General features: G+C 34.6%; 1 protein-coding gene across 1 annotated transcript in view; it reads left to right on the top strand.

Annotated features, from left to right (window-relative positions):
- The window catches only part of LOC142230966 (uncharacterized), a 53,547-nt gene extending 36,861 nt beyond the window's left edge, over positions 1-16,686 (top strand). The window contains exons 3-4 of the mRNA XM_075301584.1: positions 10,272-14,596; positions 15,998-16,686. Coding sequence (XP_075157699.1) covers positions 10,276-14,596; positions 15,998-16,686 — 5,010 coding nt within the window. The 5' untranslated portion in view covers positions 10,272-10,275. The remainder of the gene's footprint in view (positions 1-10,271; positions 14,597-15,997) is intronic.
- The last annotated feature ends 914 nt before the right edge of the window (positions 16,687-17,600 follow it).

The following is a 17,600-nucleotide window of genomic DNA, read 5'->3' as shown; positions in this document are numbered from 1 at the left end:
TGCGCCTGGGGAATTTTGGAGACTAATAACAGGTTGGCTGATAAGTCCCCGGTCTGACACATAGATGGCGTCGCTAATATTAAATGCATATTATTTTTATATAGTACCAATCTTCAAATGATTCGTGTCAAAATTTGACGTCTGTAAGTCAATTAGTTTGTGAGATAGAGCGTCTTTTGTGAAGCAACTTTTTTTATTGTGAAAAAATTGAAAAAAAGGAATTTCGTGTTTTGATAAAATACTGTTTTCTGAAGGGAAAAAATACGGTGGAAGCAAAAACTTGCCTTGATAATGAGTTTCCGGACTCTGCCCCAGGGAAATCAACAATAATTGGTATGCAAAATCCAAGCGTGGTGAAATGAGCACGGAGGACGATGAATGCAGTGGACGCCCGAAAGAGGTGGTTACCGACGAAAACATCAAAAAAAAAAAAATCCACAAAATGATTTTGAATGACCGTAAAATGAAGTTGACCGAGATAGCAGAGGCCTTAAAAAGATATCAAAGGAACGTGTTGGTCATATCATTCATCAATATTTGGATATGCGGAAGCTCTGTGCAAAATGGGTGCCGCGCGAGCTCACATTTGACCAAAAACAACAACGTGTTGATGATTCTGAGCGGTGTTTGCAGCTGTTAACTCGTAATACATCCGAGTTTTTCCGTCGATATGTGACAATGGATGAAACATAGCTCCATCACTACACTCCTGAGTCCAATCGACTGTCGGCTGAGTGCACAGCGACCGGTGAACCATGGTGAAGCGTGGAAAGACTCAAAAGTCCGCTGGCAAAGTAATGGCCTCTGTTTTTTGGGATGCGCATGGAATAATTTTTATCGATTATCTTGAGAAGGGAAAAACCATCAACAGTGACTATTATATGGCGTTATTGGAGCGTTTAAAGGTCGAAATCGCGGCAAATCGGCCCCATATGAAGAAGAAAAAAGTGTTGTTCCATCAAGACAACGCACCATGCCACAAGTCATTGAGAACGATGGCAAAAATTCATGAATTTGGCTTCAAATTGCTTCCAGATCGTATTCTCCAGATCTGGCCCCCAGCGACTTTTTCTTGTTCTCAGACCTCAAAAGGATACTCGCAGGGAAAAAAATTGGCGGCAATGAAGAGGTGATCGCCGAAACTGAGGCCCATTTTTAGGCAAAACCGAAGGAGTACTACCAAAATGGTATCAAAAAATTGGAAGGTCGTTATAATCGTTGTATCGCTCTTGAAGGGAACTATGTTGAATAATAAAAACGAATTTTGACAAAAAATGTGTTTTTCTTTGTTAGACCGGAGATTTATCAGCCAACCTGTTAGCTTAAGGAGGCGCTTCGATGAGGATTTTCCGCAGAGCCACTTCGGTGCAGCGTGTGATGTCTTCGTCGGCCATTTGAACGCCATAATACGTGCCAATTCGAACAAATCTAAACTGATTCTAAAAGTTTATGTTATTTCCCATATTTTTGGGTTTTGAACAATAAATTAAAAAAAAAAATGAAAAAATTGAATGCTTTACCTTGTTGCATTACGTAGCACCTCTCTTTAGGCTAAGACTTCATTTGAGGATTTTGCATCTTTGGTTTATTACACTGAAAAAAAAAATATTTACGTGATATTAAAGATTATGCAACCTAAATATTAGGATGCGAAATTTACAAAATATTAAGGAGAAATTTAAAATAATGAAATTTTAATTAAAATAAAGTTGATAATCTTTGCTTCAATGTTTTTTTTTTTTCATTAAATTTAGAACTCAAATTTGTAAATTTGCGTGCCTCCGTTAAAGTCACATGTCTTTGAGTAAGGCTAATTTTCCTTAAAGTAAAGAAACTCATTTTTGATTTAGAGAAATTGTCCTTAAATTAACTGAAACATTGAAACTTTAGATTTAAGATAAAAACGCTTTAAATATAGGCTAAGACTTATTTTGAGGATTTAGCGTCTTTGGTTTAAAGTTTTTTTAGAATTAAGAAAAAAATTTTTACTTTGAAGTATCCATTATAATATGGATTTTTAAACTGGCATTTGTTTGTACGTGAGTACCTTTATTAATAAACCGCGAAAAGAGAATGCAAATTTTATAAATGAAATTTTAATTTTATGGGTTCTAGATTTAAAGCCAGATGGGTCGCTAAAATATTTCTTTATTTGAAAGAAGCCGCATCTTTGGCTCGGAATCAATACCAAAATCGTTAAGGGAAAGTCAAAATCTTTGGATCCAAGTAAACTTTTTTTTTTTTGAGTGTAAAAAATGCTTTTTACATTTTCTGTACCTTTTATGATATATGGGAGCCAACGTGGTGCAATGGTTAGCATGCCCGCCTTGCATACACAAGGTCGTGGGTTCGATTCCTGCTTCGATCGAACACCAACAAAGTTTTTCAGCGGTGGATTATCCCACCTCAGTAATAGTGGTGACATTTCTGAGGGTTTCAAAACTTCTCTAAGTGGTTTCACTGCAATGTGGAACGCCGTTCGGACTCGGCTATAAAAAGGAGGTCCCTTGTCATTGAGCTTAACATGGAATCGTGCAGCACTTAATGATAAGAGAGAAGTTCACCAATGTGGTATCACAATGGACTGAATAGTCTAAGTCGGGCTGCCACCTAACCTAACCGTATGATATATGGCAAACATAGAATGAAACTTCGACAAATGGTCACAGAATCAATACCAAAATCTTTTATGGAGGCTCAAATTCATTGAATTCAACTACACTCTTTTGAGTATTTTTGAGTGTAATTTTCGAGTCAAAGACCTCCCAATTCTTCATTCAATTCATTTTTATACCCTCCACCATAGGATGGGGGTATATTAACTTTGTCATTCCGTTTGTAACACATCGAAATATTGCTCTAAGACCCCATAAAGCATATATATTCTGGGTCGTGGTGGAATTCTGAGACGATCTGAGCATGTCCGTCCGTCTGTTGAAATCACGCTAACTTCCGAACGAAACAAGGTATCGACTTGAAACTTGGCACAAGTAGTTGTTATTGATGTAGGTCGGATGGTATTGTAAATGGGCCATATCGGTATACTTTTACGTATAGCCCCCATATAAACGGACCCCCAAATTTGGCTTGCGATTGCTCTAAGAGAAGCAAATTTCATCCGATCCGGCTGAAATTTGGTACATGGTGTTAGTATATGGTCTCTAACAACCATGCAAAAATTGGTCCATATCGGTCCATAATTACATATAGCCCCCATATAAACCGATCCCCCGATTTGGCTTGCGAAGCCTCTAAGAGAACAAAGTTTCATCCGATCCGACTGAAATTTGGTACAGGGTGTTAGCATTTTGTCTCTTACAACCATGCCAAAAGTGGTCCATAATTATATATAGCCCCCATATAAGATTTGACTTCCGGAGCCTCTTAGAAGAGCAAAATTCATCCGATCCGGTTGAAATTTGGTACGTGGTGTAAGTATATGGTCTCTAACAACCATGTAAGAATTGGTCCATATCGGTCCATAATTATATGTAGCCCCCATATAAACCGTTCCCCAGATTTGATCTCTGGAGCCTCTTGGAGGAGCAAAATTCATCCGATCCGGTTGAAATTTGCAACGTGGTGTTAGTATAAGGCCGCTTATAACCATGCCATAATTGGTCCATATCGGTCTATAGTTATATGTAGCCGATCCCCAATCACACAAAAATTGGTCCATATCGGTTCATAATCATGGTTGCCACCCGAGCCGAAAAATAATCTAGCAAAATTTTATTTTGTCAAAATTTTATTTCTATAGAAACTTTAAACTTAATTATAAACGTATTTAATCGGCCTTTTTTAGTTTAATATATACCACGTATGGACTATGTGTTATATATTACGGTGTAAGGAAGTTTTAAGATACCTTGCCATCGGCAAGTGTTGCCGCAACCCAAGTAATTCGATTGTGGATGATAGCCTTTAGTAGAAGTTCCTACGCAATCCATGGTGGAGGGTACATAAGATTCGGCCTGGCCGAACTTACGGCCGTATATACTTGTTTTTTTTTTCAATTTCGTATTGATGGTCGTAGTTTTCGTCATATGTGAAATATCCTGCTTTCTAACTATTAATAATAGCAAGTAATGATACTCCTGATTCCCATTTTCTTCATCCAAATTGAGTCTTTTAACCCATTACCGCCCTTTGTTCCCATATGAAGATACCTGTTTAAAGTCAAACAACTATGAACTATGAACCCGTTATTTTTGTAATTTTAAATACACGTACGACAACTTTATACTGCATTTGATCTATAAATAAAGACACTTGGTCGCATTTGATAAACAAGTGCGCTAATATTCTTGTTATTATTCGGATAATTTTCGTAAAATACTTTCAATAGTATTATCTAAAATCTATAATTTTTCGCATATAATATGTCGATTGTGTGTTTTTATATTTTAAGTTTAAAATTGTACTACAAGGTAATGGAGATTTTTGGATAATTTCCTACGTAATCTGCCCAATGTCCCCACATGGGGACATCCTTTTTTCTAAAAAGTGACAGTTTTTTTTTATTTAGTTGTTACTGAGTAAATAAAAGCCATAAAATCAATTATTCTCCGGCAGTTTCATTTTGGTCGTTAATGGGTTAAGAATTCTCTATCAAAAAACAAACAAAAAAAAAAAAACATTACTCTTCCGTCCATTGTGATTTTTGATTCTTTTATTTCTACGAATATAACAACATGAATTGTGTTAAATTTCCAAAGCAAATATTTCAATATTAGCTTTTCAATAGATTATCCAACACGTCCGAATATTGTTTTCGTTCGTATCGATAAAAATCACATTCACATGTAATCTCTTTTTTTTGCCCCAGGATTATTCGATGCCATTTGATTTATTTGAAAAGTTTTTGGGCAAAGTGATTGCTAATGTTTTCGTTTTTTTAAACAAACTTTAAATTTCAATTTCATTGGGAACTATGAAAGACTCATTCTAACAAACTTTTATTAGCCGGAAGGGGTATTGCGAACAAAAATTGATACGATTAAAAGTTTAAAGCTAACACCAAAAAAAAAGGTGATTTTATTGTATGAACTAAATTGGAAATGGAAGAGATGGTATTTAGATATTTAAACGGAATAATCATTGTGAAATTATTGTGGGGTGTGATGCTCATCATAAAGCAATAATCGAAAAATGGAGTCACACAGTTGCCATTCTACCAACCAAAAATGGAAGATTTTTTTTACTGTTTGGTAGTCCTTGAAGTTTTGGTAGATTTTACAAAATACTCTTCTCCAACTAAGAGATACTTCGCAAATTTTCTATAGAAATAAAATTTTGGCAAACTTTTCTAGAGAAACAAAATTTTGGCAAACTTTTCGATAGAAATAAAATGTTGACAGAATTTTCAATAGAAATAAAATTTTGACAAACTTTTCTAAAGAAACAAAATTTTGGCAAATTTTTCTATAGAAATAAAATTTTGACACAATTTTCTACAGAAATAAAATTTTAACAAAATTTGCTATATCAATAAAATTTTGACAAAATTTTCTATAGAAATAACATTTTGACAAAATTTTCTATAGAAATAAAGTCACTTGCCGGCAGTACTTGGGGTGCGGACAAAGAAACCTTGCTAACTACTTATAAGGCAATTGGCCGGTCAGTGGTAAACTATGCAGCGCCAGTGTGGACACCACAGACCAGTGATACGCAGTGAAATAACATACAAACCTGCCAGAACGCTGCTCTTAGAACTGCGACTGGGTGTCTCCGCAGCACACCCCTGGATCACCTTTATGTGGAGACAAAGATCATCCCTGTGCGAAGACACAACTACGTGTTGTCAAAGCAGTATCTCCTGGGTTGTTATCGCAGTAATCATCCAAACCACCATCTTATGGATACACAACCACCACCCAGGAACGTAAGGGTTGATATACATAATCTAGAGCGCGAGATCCAGCGCTATAAAAGAGAGCCTCTAGATCAAGCAGCGTACCAGGCAGGTTTGAACAGGATTCATGAGGATACTGTAGCTGAAGCGGTGAGAAGCTACAAGGTTAATCCTGTTCTTGGAGTCCGACCACCGCCCATAGCACCGGAGGAAAGAGACCTCCCACGGCAGACTAGGGTAGTTTTGGCCCAATTAAGATCAGGCAAGTGCAGCCGCCTCAATTCCTACTTATCGGTGATTGATAGCAGCGTAGCTGACGTTTGTCCAATTTGCAACCAAGGGCCACACGACACGCGTCATCTTTTCTCTTGGCCAGCCAAACCAACCCGACTTACCACCAGATCACTCTGGACACACCCCACCTTAGTCGCAGAGTTCCTTGATCTGCCAACAAGCTGATGTACCAAGCGTATAACATGAAATGGATGAGATCACAATAAACTGTTACAACAACATAGAAATAACATTTTGACAAAATTTTCTATAAAAATAAAATTTTTTATAGAAATAAAAAACTTGACAAAATATTTTTATAGGAATACAATTTTAACAAATTTTTATATAGAAATAAAATTTTTATAGAAATAAAAATTTATTCTGATAATTGGTTGATAGTTTTGCTGCAAGTAGAGGATGCTGATGAGGAATGTGGTAATTCCGAAACGTGCGTCCATCCAACCATCTTGCAGTCTATAGGGCTTTGCCCAAATAAATTTGACAAACATTCTTTTCCTCTGTTGGATAAGCTACACAATTTTGGCAAAATGTTCTATAGAAATAAAATTTTGACAAAATTTTCTGTAGAACTAAATTTTTGACAAACTTTTCTATAGAAATAAAATTTTGACATAATTTTCTATAGAAATAAAATTTTGACACAATTTTCTATAGAAATACAATTTTAACAAAATTTGCTATAGAAATAAAATTTTGACAAAATTTTCTATAAAAATAAATTTTTTATAGAAATAAAAAATTTGACAAAATATTTTTATAGAAACAAAATTGTGACAAAATTTTCTATAGAAATAAAATTTTGACAAAATTTTTATATAAAAATAAAATTTTAACAAAATTTGATATAGAAATAAAATTTTGACAAAATTTTCTATAGAAATAAAAAATTTTACAAAAATTATTATAGAAACAAAATTTTGACAAAATATTTATATAAAAATAAAATTTTAACAAAATTTGCTATAGAAATAAAATTTTGACAAAATTTTTATAGAAATACATTTTTTATGGAAATAAAAAATTTTATAAAAATGTTTATAGAAATAACATTTTTACAAAATTTTCTATAGAAACAAAATTTTCTATGTTAATAAAATTTTGACAAAATTTTCTATAGAAATAAAATTTTGACAAAATTTTCTGTAGAACTAAAATTTTGACAAACTTTTCTATAGAAATAAAATTTTGGCAGAATTTTCTATAAAAATAAAATTTTTTGACACAATTTTGTATAGAAATAAAATTTTAACAAACTTTGCTATTGAAATAAAATTTTGATAAAATCTTCTATAAAAATAAAGTGTTGACAAAATTTTCTATAGAAATAAAATTTTAACAAAATTTGCTATAGGAATAAAATTTTAACAAAATTTGCTATAGAAATAAAGTTATGACAAATTTAGAAATAAAATTTTGACAAAATTTTCTGTAGAACTAAAATTTTGACAAACTTTTCTATAGAAATAAAATTTTGGCAGAATTTTCTATAAAAATAAAATTTTTTGACACAATTTTGTATAGAAATAAAATTTTAACAAACTTTGCTATTGAAATAAAATTTTGATAAAATCTTCTATAAAAATAAAGTGTTGACAAAATTTTCTATAGAAATAAAATTTTAACAAAATTTGCTATAGGAATAAAATTTTAACAAAATTTGCTATAGAAATAAAGTTATGACAAATTTTTCTATAGAAATAAAATTTTAATAACATTTTCTATAAGAATAAAGTGTTGACAAAATTTTCTATAAAACTAAAGTGTTGACAACATTTTCTACAAAAATGAAATTTTGACAAAATTTTCTGTATAAATAATATTTTGAAAAATTTTTCTGTAGAAATAATATTTTGACAAACTTTTCTATAGAAATAAAATTTTGACATAATTTTCTATAGAAATAAAATTTTGGCACAATTTTCTATAGATATGAAATTTTAACAAAATTTGCTATAGAAATAAAATTTTGACAAAATTTGCTATAAACATAAAAATGTTTATAGAAATAAATTTGACAAAATATTTTTATAGAAACAAAATTTTCGATAGGAATAAAATTTTGACAAAATGTTTATATAAAAATAAAATTTTAACAAAATTTGCTATAGAAATAAAATTTTGACAAAATTTTCTTAGAAATAAAAAATTTTACAAAAATTTTTATAGAATTAAAATGTTGACAAAATTTTCTATAGAAATAAAATTTTGACAAAATATTTATATAAAACTAAAATTTTAGCAAAATTTGCTATAGAAATAAAATTTTTTATAGAAATAAAAAATTTTACAAAAATGGCAAAATTTTCTATGTTATTAAAATTTTGACAAAATTTTCTATAGAAATAAAATTTTGACAAAATTTTCTGTAGAACTAAAATTTTGACAAACTTTTGTATAGAAATAAAATTTTGACAAAATTTTCTATAGAAATAAAATTTTGACACAATTTTCTATAGAAATAAAATTTTAACAAAATTTGCTATAGAAATAAAATTTTTTATAGAAATAAAAAAATTGACAAAATATTTTTATAGAAATAAAATTGTGACAAAATTTTTATATAAAAATAAAATTTTAACAAAATTTGCTATTGAAATAAAGTTTTGACAAAATTTTCTATAGAAATAAATTTTTTTATAGAAATTAAAAATTTTACCAAAATTTTTATAGAAATAAAATTTTGACAAAATTTTCTATAGAAACAAAATTTTGGCAAAATTTTCTATGTTAATAAAACTTTGACAATATTTTCTATAGAAATAAAATGTTCATCAAAATTTCTATAAAATAAAGTGTTGACAAAATTTTCTATAGAAATAAAACTTTAACAAAATTTGCTATAGAAATAAAATTATGAAAAATTTTTCTATGGAGATAAAATGTTGACAACATTTTCTATAAGAATAAAGTGTTAACAAATTTTTCTATAAAACTAAAGTGTTGACAAAAGTTTCTACAAAAATGAAATTTTACAACATTTTCTGTATAAATAATATTTTGACAAATTTTTCTGTACACACAAAATTTTTACAAATTTTTCTATATAAATAAAATTTTGACAAATTTTCTGTAGAAATAATATTTTATTGTTGTTTTTGAATTCAGCTTAAAACAATGGATTGAGTAAACTACAAGTGTAGCTTAACCAACAGAGGAAGCAAGCATACTTGCTTGTCAAATTTATTTGGGCAAAGCCCTATAGACTGCAAGATGGTTGGATGTACAGCAGTTTCGGAATTACCACATTCCTCATCAGCATCCTCTACTTGCAGCAAAACTATCAACCAATTATCAGAATAAATTCGGTTAATTCACTGAACCCAAAGTGAACTACACTTGAACCTTCCGAAAAAAGGTTTAATAGTCGGCTACTGCCTAAACAAATTTGCAAGCATATCTCTTTTCCTGTGCCAAACTCAGATCATCGATTTGAATGTATCAATTATCAGAATAAATTCGGTTAATTCACTGAACCCAAAGTGAACTACACTTGAACCTTCCGAAAAAAGGTTTAATAGTCGGCTACTGCCTAAACAAATTTGCAAGCATATCTCTTTTCCTGTGCCAAACTCAGATCATCGATTTGAATGTAGTTGGCTGGGTTTGTTTTTGAGCGTGCTTCCTCTATCTTCATTCGTTTTGTTTGTTATTGTTGGTTTTCTCTTCAATCATTATTGTTGTTTTTGATTTCAGCTTAAATCCATGCATTGACTAAACTACAAGTGTAGCTTAACCAACAGAGGAAAAGTATGCTTGTCAAATTTATTTGGGCAAAGCCCTATAGACTGCATTTTGACAAACTTTTCTGTAGAAATAAAATTTTGATAAAATTTTCTATACACATAAAATTTTGATAAAACGTTCTATAGATATAAAACTTTTTGTATAGGAGATTGTTGAGTACTAGAAATTCCTAATATGCAGCAATGTTAGTACGATGCCAATTAAAATTCAATACCTTCAGCAGAAAAAAAAACATTCTACTCAATTTGAGGTTGACGTATGAGATCTCTTTAACTATCCTAAGGATATTTCCCAGATTTATTGGAGACGACTGTTTAAATATCTTTTCAAATTTTTAATTTTGTCATATTTTTATTTTCTTTCGTTTTTGCAGGGGGATGGGACCGAAAAGGCGTTTATCTGTTGCTGAGCGACAGCAACGTTCAAACGCTGCAACAACTTCGGCGAAAAAACAGCGTCCCGCCACTGGAAGTACCAGTTTGTCCCCAAGTGGTCGTAAACCACCAATAAAGTCTGTCACAACTCCAGTCTCCGGAACTCCTACAAAGAAGGACACTGCAAAGACAGCAGAACCATCAACTTCACCAGCTAAAAAATCGACTAAGGCAGGAGCAAAAGATAAACCAGAGATTACTCCTCAGTCACCAAGCAAAGATAGTGGTACTACAACGGTTGAGGAGAAAAAATCCAAAGAGAAAACAGAGGAGAAAAAGAGCACAACACGAGCTTCGTCAAGAGAAAATGCCAAACGATCTTCCTCGGAAGCTGCTAACGAGAGCGCCAATGCCAAAATAGTGGCTAAAGACTCCGATCAAAAACGAGAATCAAAAGACGAAAATCCAAGTTCAAGTTCCAGCACAACTAGCGATAGCAATAAACCGCAAGATACTAAAAAGGATGGCAAACATAAGGCAATCAGTAAAATGTTGAAAAATCTCGATATCAAAATAAGTGGCTTCGATAATCTACTGCCGAAAGAGCAAAACATACAAGAACTTGGCATGAAGTCATCCATATCGGAGAATGTGAAAACTAAATCTAGGGCAGCAGCAGTGAAGGTAATTGCCACTTTGACTACCCCCAAGCCAGTGAAAAGGCCAAAAGTAACGGATGAAGAGAAGAAGAAGACAGCAGCGAAATCTGGTAACACTCAAACGAAAGAGTTGGCCAAAGAAAAGGAGGAAGAGAAAATCCCAACGGCCCCAGAGACAAGTAAGAAAGTCCAAGTTCAAGAGTCAAAATCGGAAAAACCAAAAGAGAGTTTAGATTCAAATGTCCCCGAAAATAAAGAAGAAGCTGAAAAAATGTCAGATAGTGTGAGTAAAACGGAGGGAGAAATCATGCCTTTGATTGAAACGAAAAAGAAAATTGCTGCTAAAAAAGCAAGAATGGAAAATAATCAAAAACAAAAGAAATCCACTGTGAATAAAAGCAAAGCACAAGATAAACAAGAGGACAAAACAAATGCAGGGGATAATGATACAAAAGATATTAAAACTAAGGATGAGGAAGAAAAGAAGGATATAGGTGAAGATAAGCAGGTCGTCGATCACAAAAACGAACCAGAGATTGAATGCAAGGAGCAGGAGAAAACATCTCCTGAAAATAAAGAAACTCCTTCCAGGAAGAAGTCATCACCAAAACATACAACTACTTCAAAGGCAGAAGAAGCAGAAAAAGAATTAAAGAAAGATGAAATAAAAGAAAAGGAAGAAAATAAAATGGAAGACGAAGCTAATACGGAAAAATCCCCTGAGAGTCAAGAGCCAAAAGAGATCGCTCAAAATTCCCCCAGGAAATCTCCAATTCCCAAAACGTCTTTAGAAGACGATTTGTCCAATGACACAAAGTGCAATAAACTAGAAACAAATATAGAAAAATTGATCGAAGAGAAAGAGAAGGACGAAATACTCAAAGTTACCATTGACTCGAATACTGAAGTTGTACAAATGGAAATTGAAGAAATTCCTATAGAGAAATCACAAGTGGAAACTCTCCAAAACCAAGAGAGTGATATTCGAAACGACCCAAAGGAATCTAAAGAGATATTAGATGCGAATCCTCAAGAAGAATCGAAAAACCTTAGTCCCAAACCTATTCCAGCTAAAATAAAACCAAAAGTTTCCAATATAAATCAAAGATTACAACCCAAGTATAAAGTGAATCCCATAAAAACAAAAACACCCAAGCTAGTGACCAAGAAGACACAGTTCTCGAAAATAATTGTGATGACAAATACCAAGACGGAGTCGAAGGAGGGCGACAAGAATGATATCTATGATTTCAAATCGGGATCAGAGGATGAGGATAATATTAAAATGGAATTGCCAATATTGAAAAATTTAAGAGAATTCTCTGTAATAGAAGAAAAATCGAGTCCCAAGAAGACAACTCCCAAAAAGGACACTACGAAATTCACATCGCTCAAAGAGAAATTAAAGAAATCGGATGAAAATCCCGCAACCTCCAACGAAGGTGAGGGCGATTGTGATGAGGTGGGTGGAAAGGAGTCAATGGAAAAGGATACAATAACTCCTAAGACCACACCCATTAAGCAAAAGAATTCCGAAAATCAAAAGGAAATTTCCAAAGAAGAGATTTCCGATGAAGGCAAAGAGAATTCCAAGAATGATATAGAGACTCCTAACGATGATGTTGTCCTTAAGGAAGAAGAAAAGAAGTCCAATGATGAAGCTAGCGAAGAGGAGGGTGAGAAAAAGAAACAACCTCCAAAAACCAAAAAGGTTACAAAACAAACAAAAAAAGTTCTGGCCTCTAAACTGAAGAATCTCTCTAAGAAAACCATAAAACCCAAGAATCTCAAAGCTACAAAGCCACTCAACCCCAAACTCCCCAAGAAACTTCAACTGAGCAAAGGTTCCAAACCACAAAAAGTGGCTGCAAAATCTTCCTCCTCTGAGAGTAGTGATTCGGAGGATGATAAAAATTTAATAGTCTTCAGTCAGAAGAGACACCGCATGGCTTCTCTCAATGCCTTGGCCAAAGTCCAATGTCTATACGAAAATGAATCACGCACAGCCTATGAATTGGGTCTTTCGAAGGCCACTCTATTACCTCCTAAGATTCGAACTCTGGATAATAGCGATGAGGAGAAAGACAAACGTGATGAATCAAAGCAAAAAGAGAAAGATCTCGACAAAGATAAAGCTAAGGAGACGCCCAGTACTTCGAAGTCGGAAGAGAAACCGGCTAAAGGAAAGAAGGATAAAAAATCCGAAGATCCTTTGAAAATCGAAGATCCTCCAACCAAAGAAGAAACAGAAGAAGAACAACCTGTCGAAGAACCTGTGGGCGAACTCAAAAGAGAGCAACGTAACGATGCTGGAGGTCGAGGTTTTGGCAAATACTGGGAATTCGATAGCGATAGTGAATTAGATGAAATAGAGCAAATGAAAATCAAAAGAAAGAAACTACAAAAGAAATTGCAAGCTAAGAAGGAACGTGAATTGGAAAAGGAACGAGTACAGCAACAAAAGAATAAGGAAAAAGCCGAAGAAAAGACCAAGGAAGATCAACCGATTAAGGTGAAACGGAAATATACCAAAATTAAGAAACCTTTGAAAAAGGTGGTCAAGCTTGCCACTGGCTCCTCTGATGATGAAGCCAATTCGGAATCTTCCGATAAAGAGGACAACGCTGCCGAGAAGGAAAAACCTCAGAAGATTAAAATTCCCGAAGCCAAAAAGCCTCCTAAAAAACGTAAACGTATACTGAAAGAAGAGTTAATAGGTGATTACAAGGGCATATTGGCCCGTAAACGAATGGCTAGTCTGAATGCTAGTGCTATAGTGGCTGCCACTTATGAAGTGGAAAGGCATTTGGATAGAAATCTGGGACATTTGAGTGGTTATGAAACCTATGAAGATGAGCAAAAATCTCCAAGCAAAAAGATCAAGGAGGCCAAGGCTGCCACCAAGGATTCGAAATCAGCAAAAGTGTCGACTTCAACAACAACAGTTTCTGCTGTGACGACGACCACGTCATCGTCTACAGTTACCGCTCCAGTGTCTACAACGTCTCCAAGCAAGACCAGTACAGTTTCATCAACAACTGCTGCAACCACCACCAGCTCAACAGACACGAGTAACACCTCGACCTCCATACCAACATCTGCAATAACAGCAACAGCATCTTCCTCCTCCAATGAAAAGGAAACGAAAGCCACCTCCACTACAACTTCCACTTCTATAACTACTGTTACTATGTCCACTACACCAAAACCCACGGCAATTGTCGAAAATCCCAAGCCCTCAGCACCTCAGACACCCACTAAATGTGAAAAACCCTCCAACATTTGTGAGGAAAGTAACGATTCCAAATATTCCAAAGATACCAAAGAGACAAACACAGACACCACAACCACTACCACATCGAGTTCATCGGGTAGCAGTACCACCACAAGCAGCACAAAAGAGGCCAAAGATTCTAGTCGCCCCACCTCGTCTAGTGTGGTTATTGTCCAAGATACCGATGTTACCATTACCGGAGTCTATGTCAATTCCAGTGCTGGTGCTGGTCAAGAGGCCTATTGCAAAATGCAATATCGTGTTCAATCGAGTGTCACCGAGGAGCGTTTGTTGAGACCAGGTTCTGCAGAGCCACCACCCAAATCCTATACTCCGTTGAGTGCTTTGTCGAGTATGTTGCCGCCGGGTGCCACGACAGGTGGAAGTGAAGGTAAGGAAAATTGTGTGTGTGTAGTTTTAACTATTTTGGAGTTAAATATATCATGGAGGGAGGATTAATGGAAGTTATCTGGTCAGTTTGTCGGGAGAATACAGCTTTTGTATCTGTTGTCAGTACACGGAAAGAAATTGGGATTCCCAAGCATATTTTGCAATATCCGTTTTTTCCATCGGATAGAGAACTAAAAGATCTATCATTCACATATAAATCCGTATGCCCATTTTTTCCATATGGCCACAGAGGTCACATTTCTCTAGAGGAGAAGTGTGTTCACTTTTTTCTAGGCCATATAATGGGGCTATCTATCTTTCACATATAAATCTGGATGTCCATCGATTTTCCATTTGGACACAGTGATAACATTTCTCTAGAGGAGAAGTGCGCCCACTAAATTCGTGAGCGCACACATTTTGCAATATCCGTTTTTACCATCGGATAGAGGATATATCTTTTACATATAAATCTGGATGGCCATCCTTATTCATTTGGCCACAGAGTCCACATTTCTCTATACGAGAAGTGCGTCAACTTTTGGCTAACTAGGCCATCCATTGGGACTATCTATCATAGAGAAATAAATCTGGACGTCCATCTTTTTCCATATGGTCACCGTGGTCATATTTCTCTACACGTGAAGTGTGTCCCCTTTATTCTATGGCCACCGTGGTCACATTTCTCTACAAGTGAAGTGTGTCCCCTTTATTCTAGGCCATATAGTGAGACTATCTATCTTTCATGTATAAATCTGGAAGCCCATACTTTTCCATTTGGCCACAGATGACAGGTTTCTCTAGAGAAGAAGTGCGTCCACACTTTTCTAGGCCATATATTGGGTCCGCCAAACACATTTTGCAATATCCGTTTTTACCATCGGATAGAGGACCTATTCTGGATGCCCATCTTTTTCCATCTGGCCACAGTGGAGTACAGGAGAAGTGCGTCCCCTATATTGCGACTATCTATCTTTCACATATAAATTTGGATGCCAATATTTTCCCTATTGACCACAGAGGTCACATTTCTCTAGAGGAAACGTGTGTCCACTTTTTTCTAGGCCATATATTGGGGTAACAAAACACATTTTGCAATATCTATTCTAGATGCCCATCTTTTTCCATCTGGCCTCAGTGGTCACATTTCTCTAGAGGAGAAGTGCGTCAGATTTTGTCTAGGCCATCTATCTTTCACATATAAACCTATCTAAACCTATCTATCTTTCACATATAAACCTTGATGTCCATATTTGTCCATCTGGCCACAGTGGTAACGATTCTCTAGAGAAGAAGTGCATCATGATTTTTCGTATTAGGCCAATATTTTTTGCAGTGTACAGAGAAACATTCCCATTAATTGAGTACAAATCATTAACCTTCGATGTTCTTTTCCTTCCAGGCACTCCTGTTGTTTCACCACCTCCAACAACGGCAACATCACAAACGACTTCGGCATCTTCTTTGTCCGATACGCTCAATGCTGCCGCGGGTCTTTATAATCCTGCCGATTTGGGGATACATACCGAACAAGGCCCCATAGAGCATCATGGTCCTCCGCCACCATCATATGCTGCAGCGGCAGCAGCAGCAGCGGCTGCCTATCATGCTCATCATATGTCACCACATAGTGGTGGTGTCCATCATCAGCATCAATATGCTCTTCATGCTCATCATCAATATCAGCAGGCGGGTGCTGAACATCATGGCATGCCACCACCCCCACATCACTATGCCAGTGCTGGTCATCCACCGCCACCTTCACACTATGGACCACCACCAGGTCATTGTGAGGCTGGATCACCACCTCCTACATATCGCGCCAGCAGTGGTTATCCTACAAATGCACCTGGGGTTTCGACAGCTGGTGGACCACCAGTGGGCGCACAGCCGCCATTGTCGGCCGGATTGGGTGGTAGCGCTTTCTGTTCCACAAATATACATCATCAACAACAACAGCAGCAACAATCGCAGCAACAACAAGCATCACAACAACAGCCAGGATCTCAGAGTGGAAATAATGAAACAAGTGGTAAGTTCGATGTTTATTGGAAAATGGGCAAAGTGAATGATATTCGTTTTCATCCATAATGGTTTACACGAGAATACAAAGTAAAATATAGGAATCCTCTATATATTCGATGGTGAATAAAATTATAAACTATGGAGTTTGACTAATTATAAGAATTTTTATCCTCCAGGAGACTTAGGAAATCAAAACTGGGGATCGAATTATATATAAATTATATAAATAATTATGAACCACATTTTGCGTGGTACTCTGAAAAGAAAAGTATAATCAGGATACATTTAAGATGCAATTTATGTTAAATATATGTTTGGGGGATTTCAAACTAGCCACCAAGTATAAATTATAGCATTTTTTAAGTATAAACAAGTATATATGGCCGTAAGTTCGGCCAGGCCGAAGCTTATGTACCCTCCATCATGGATTGCGTAGAAACTTCTTCTAAACACTGCATTCCACACTTAAGTTGCGGTAACGCTTGCCGATGGCGAGGTATCTTAAAACCTCCTAACACCATCTTCTAAATTGTATGTAAGTCCATACGTGGTATATATTAAATCAAAAAAGATCGATCCAATACGTATATAATTCAGTTTGACAAAGTAGACATACAATTATGACAAAATTTTCTACAGAAATAAAATTTTAACAAAAATTTCTATAAAAATAAAATTTTCACAAAATTTTCTATAGAAATAAAAATTTTGACAAAATTTTCTGTAGAAAGAAAATTTTGACAAAAATTTCTACAGAAATAAAATTTTAACAAAATTTTCTATAGAAATAAACTTTTGACAAAATTTTCTATAGAAATAAAATCTTGGTAGATTATTTTTGGCTCGAGTGGCAACCATGATTATGAACCGAATAAAATTTGAACAAAATTTTCTATAGAAATAAAATTTTGACAAAATTTTCTATAGGAATAAAATTTTGGCAATGATGAAAATTTTATTATGAACGGAATAAAATTTTA

The sequence above is a fragment of the Haematobia irritans genome, chromosome 3 (genome assembly GCF_050003625.1).
Source record: "Haematobia irritans isolate KBUSLIRL chromosome 3, ASM5000362v1, whole genome shotgun sequence".
Lineage (NCBI taxonomy): Eukaryota > Metazoa > Arthropoda > Insecta > Diptera > Muscidae > Haematobia > Haematobia irritans.
Note: the sequence above shows the minus strand (reverse complement) of the source record. Positions and strands in the feature narration are given on the sequence as shown.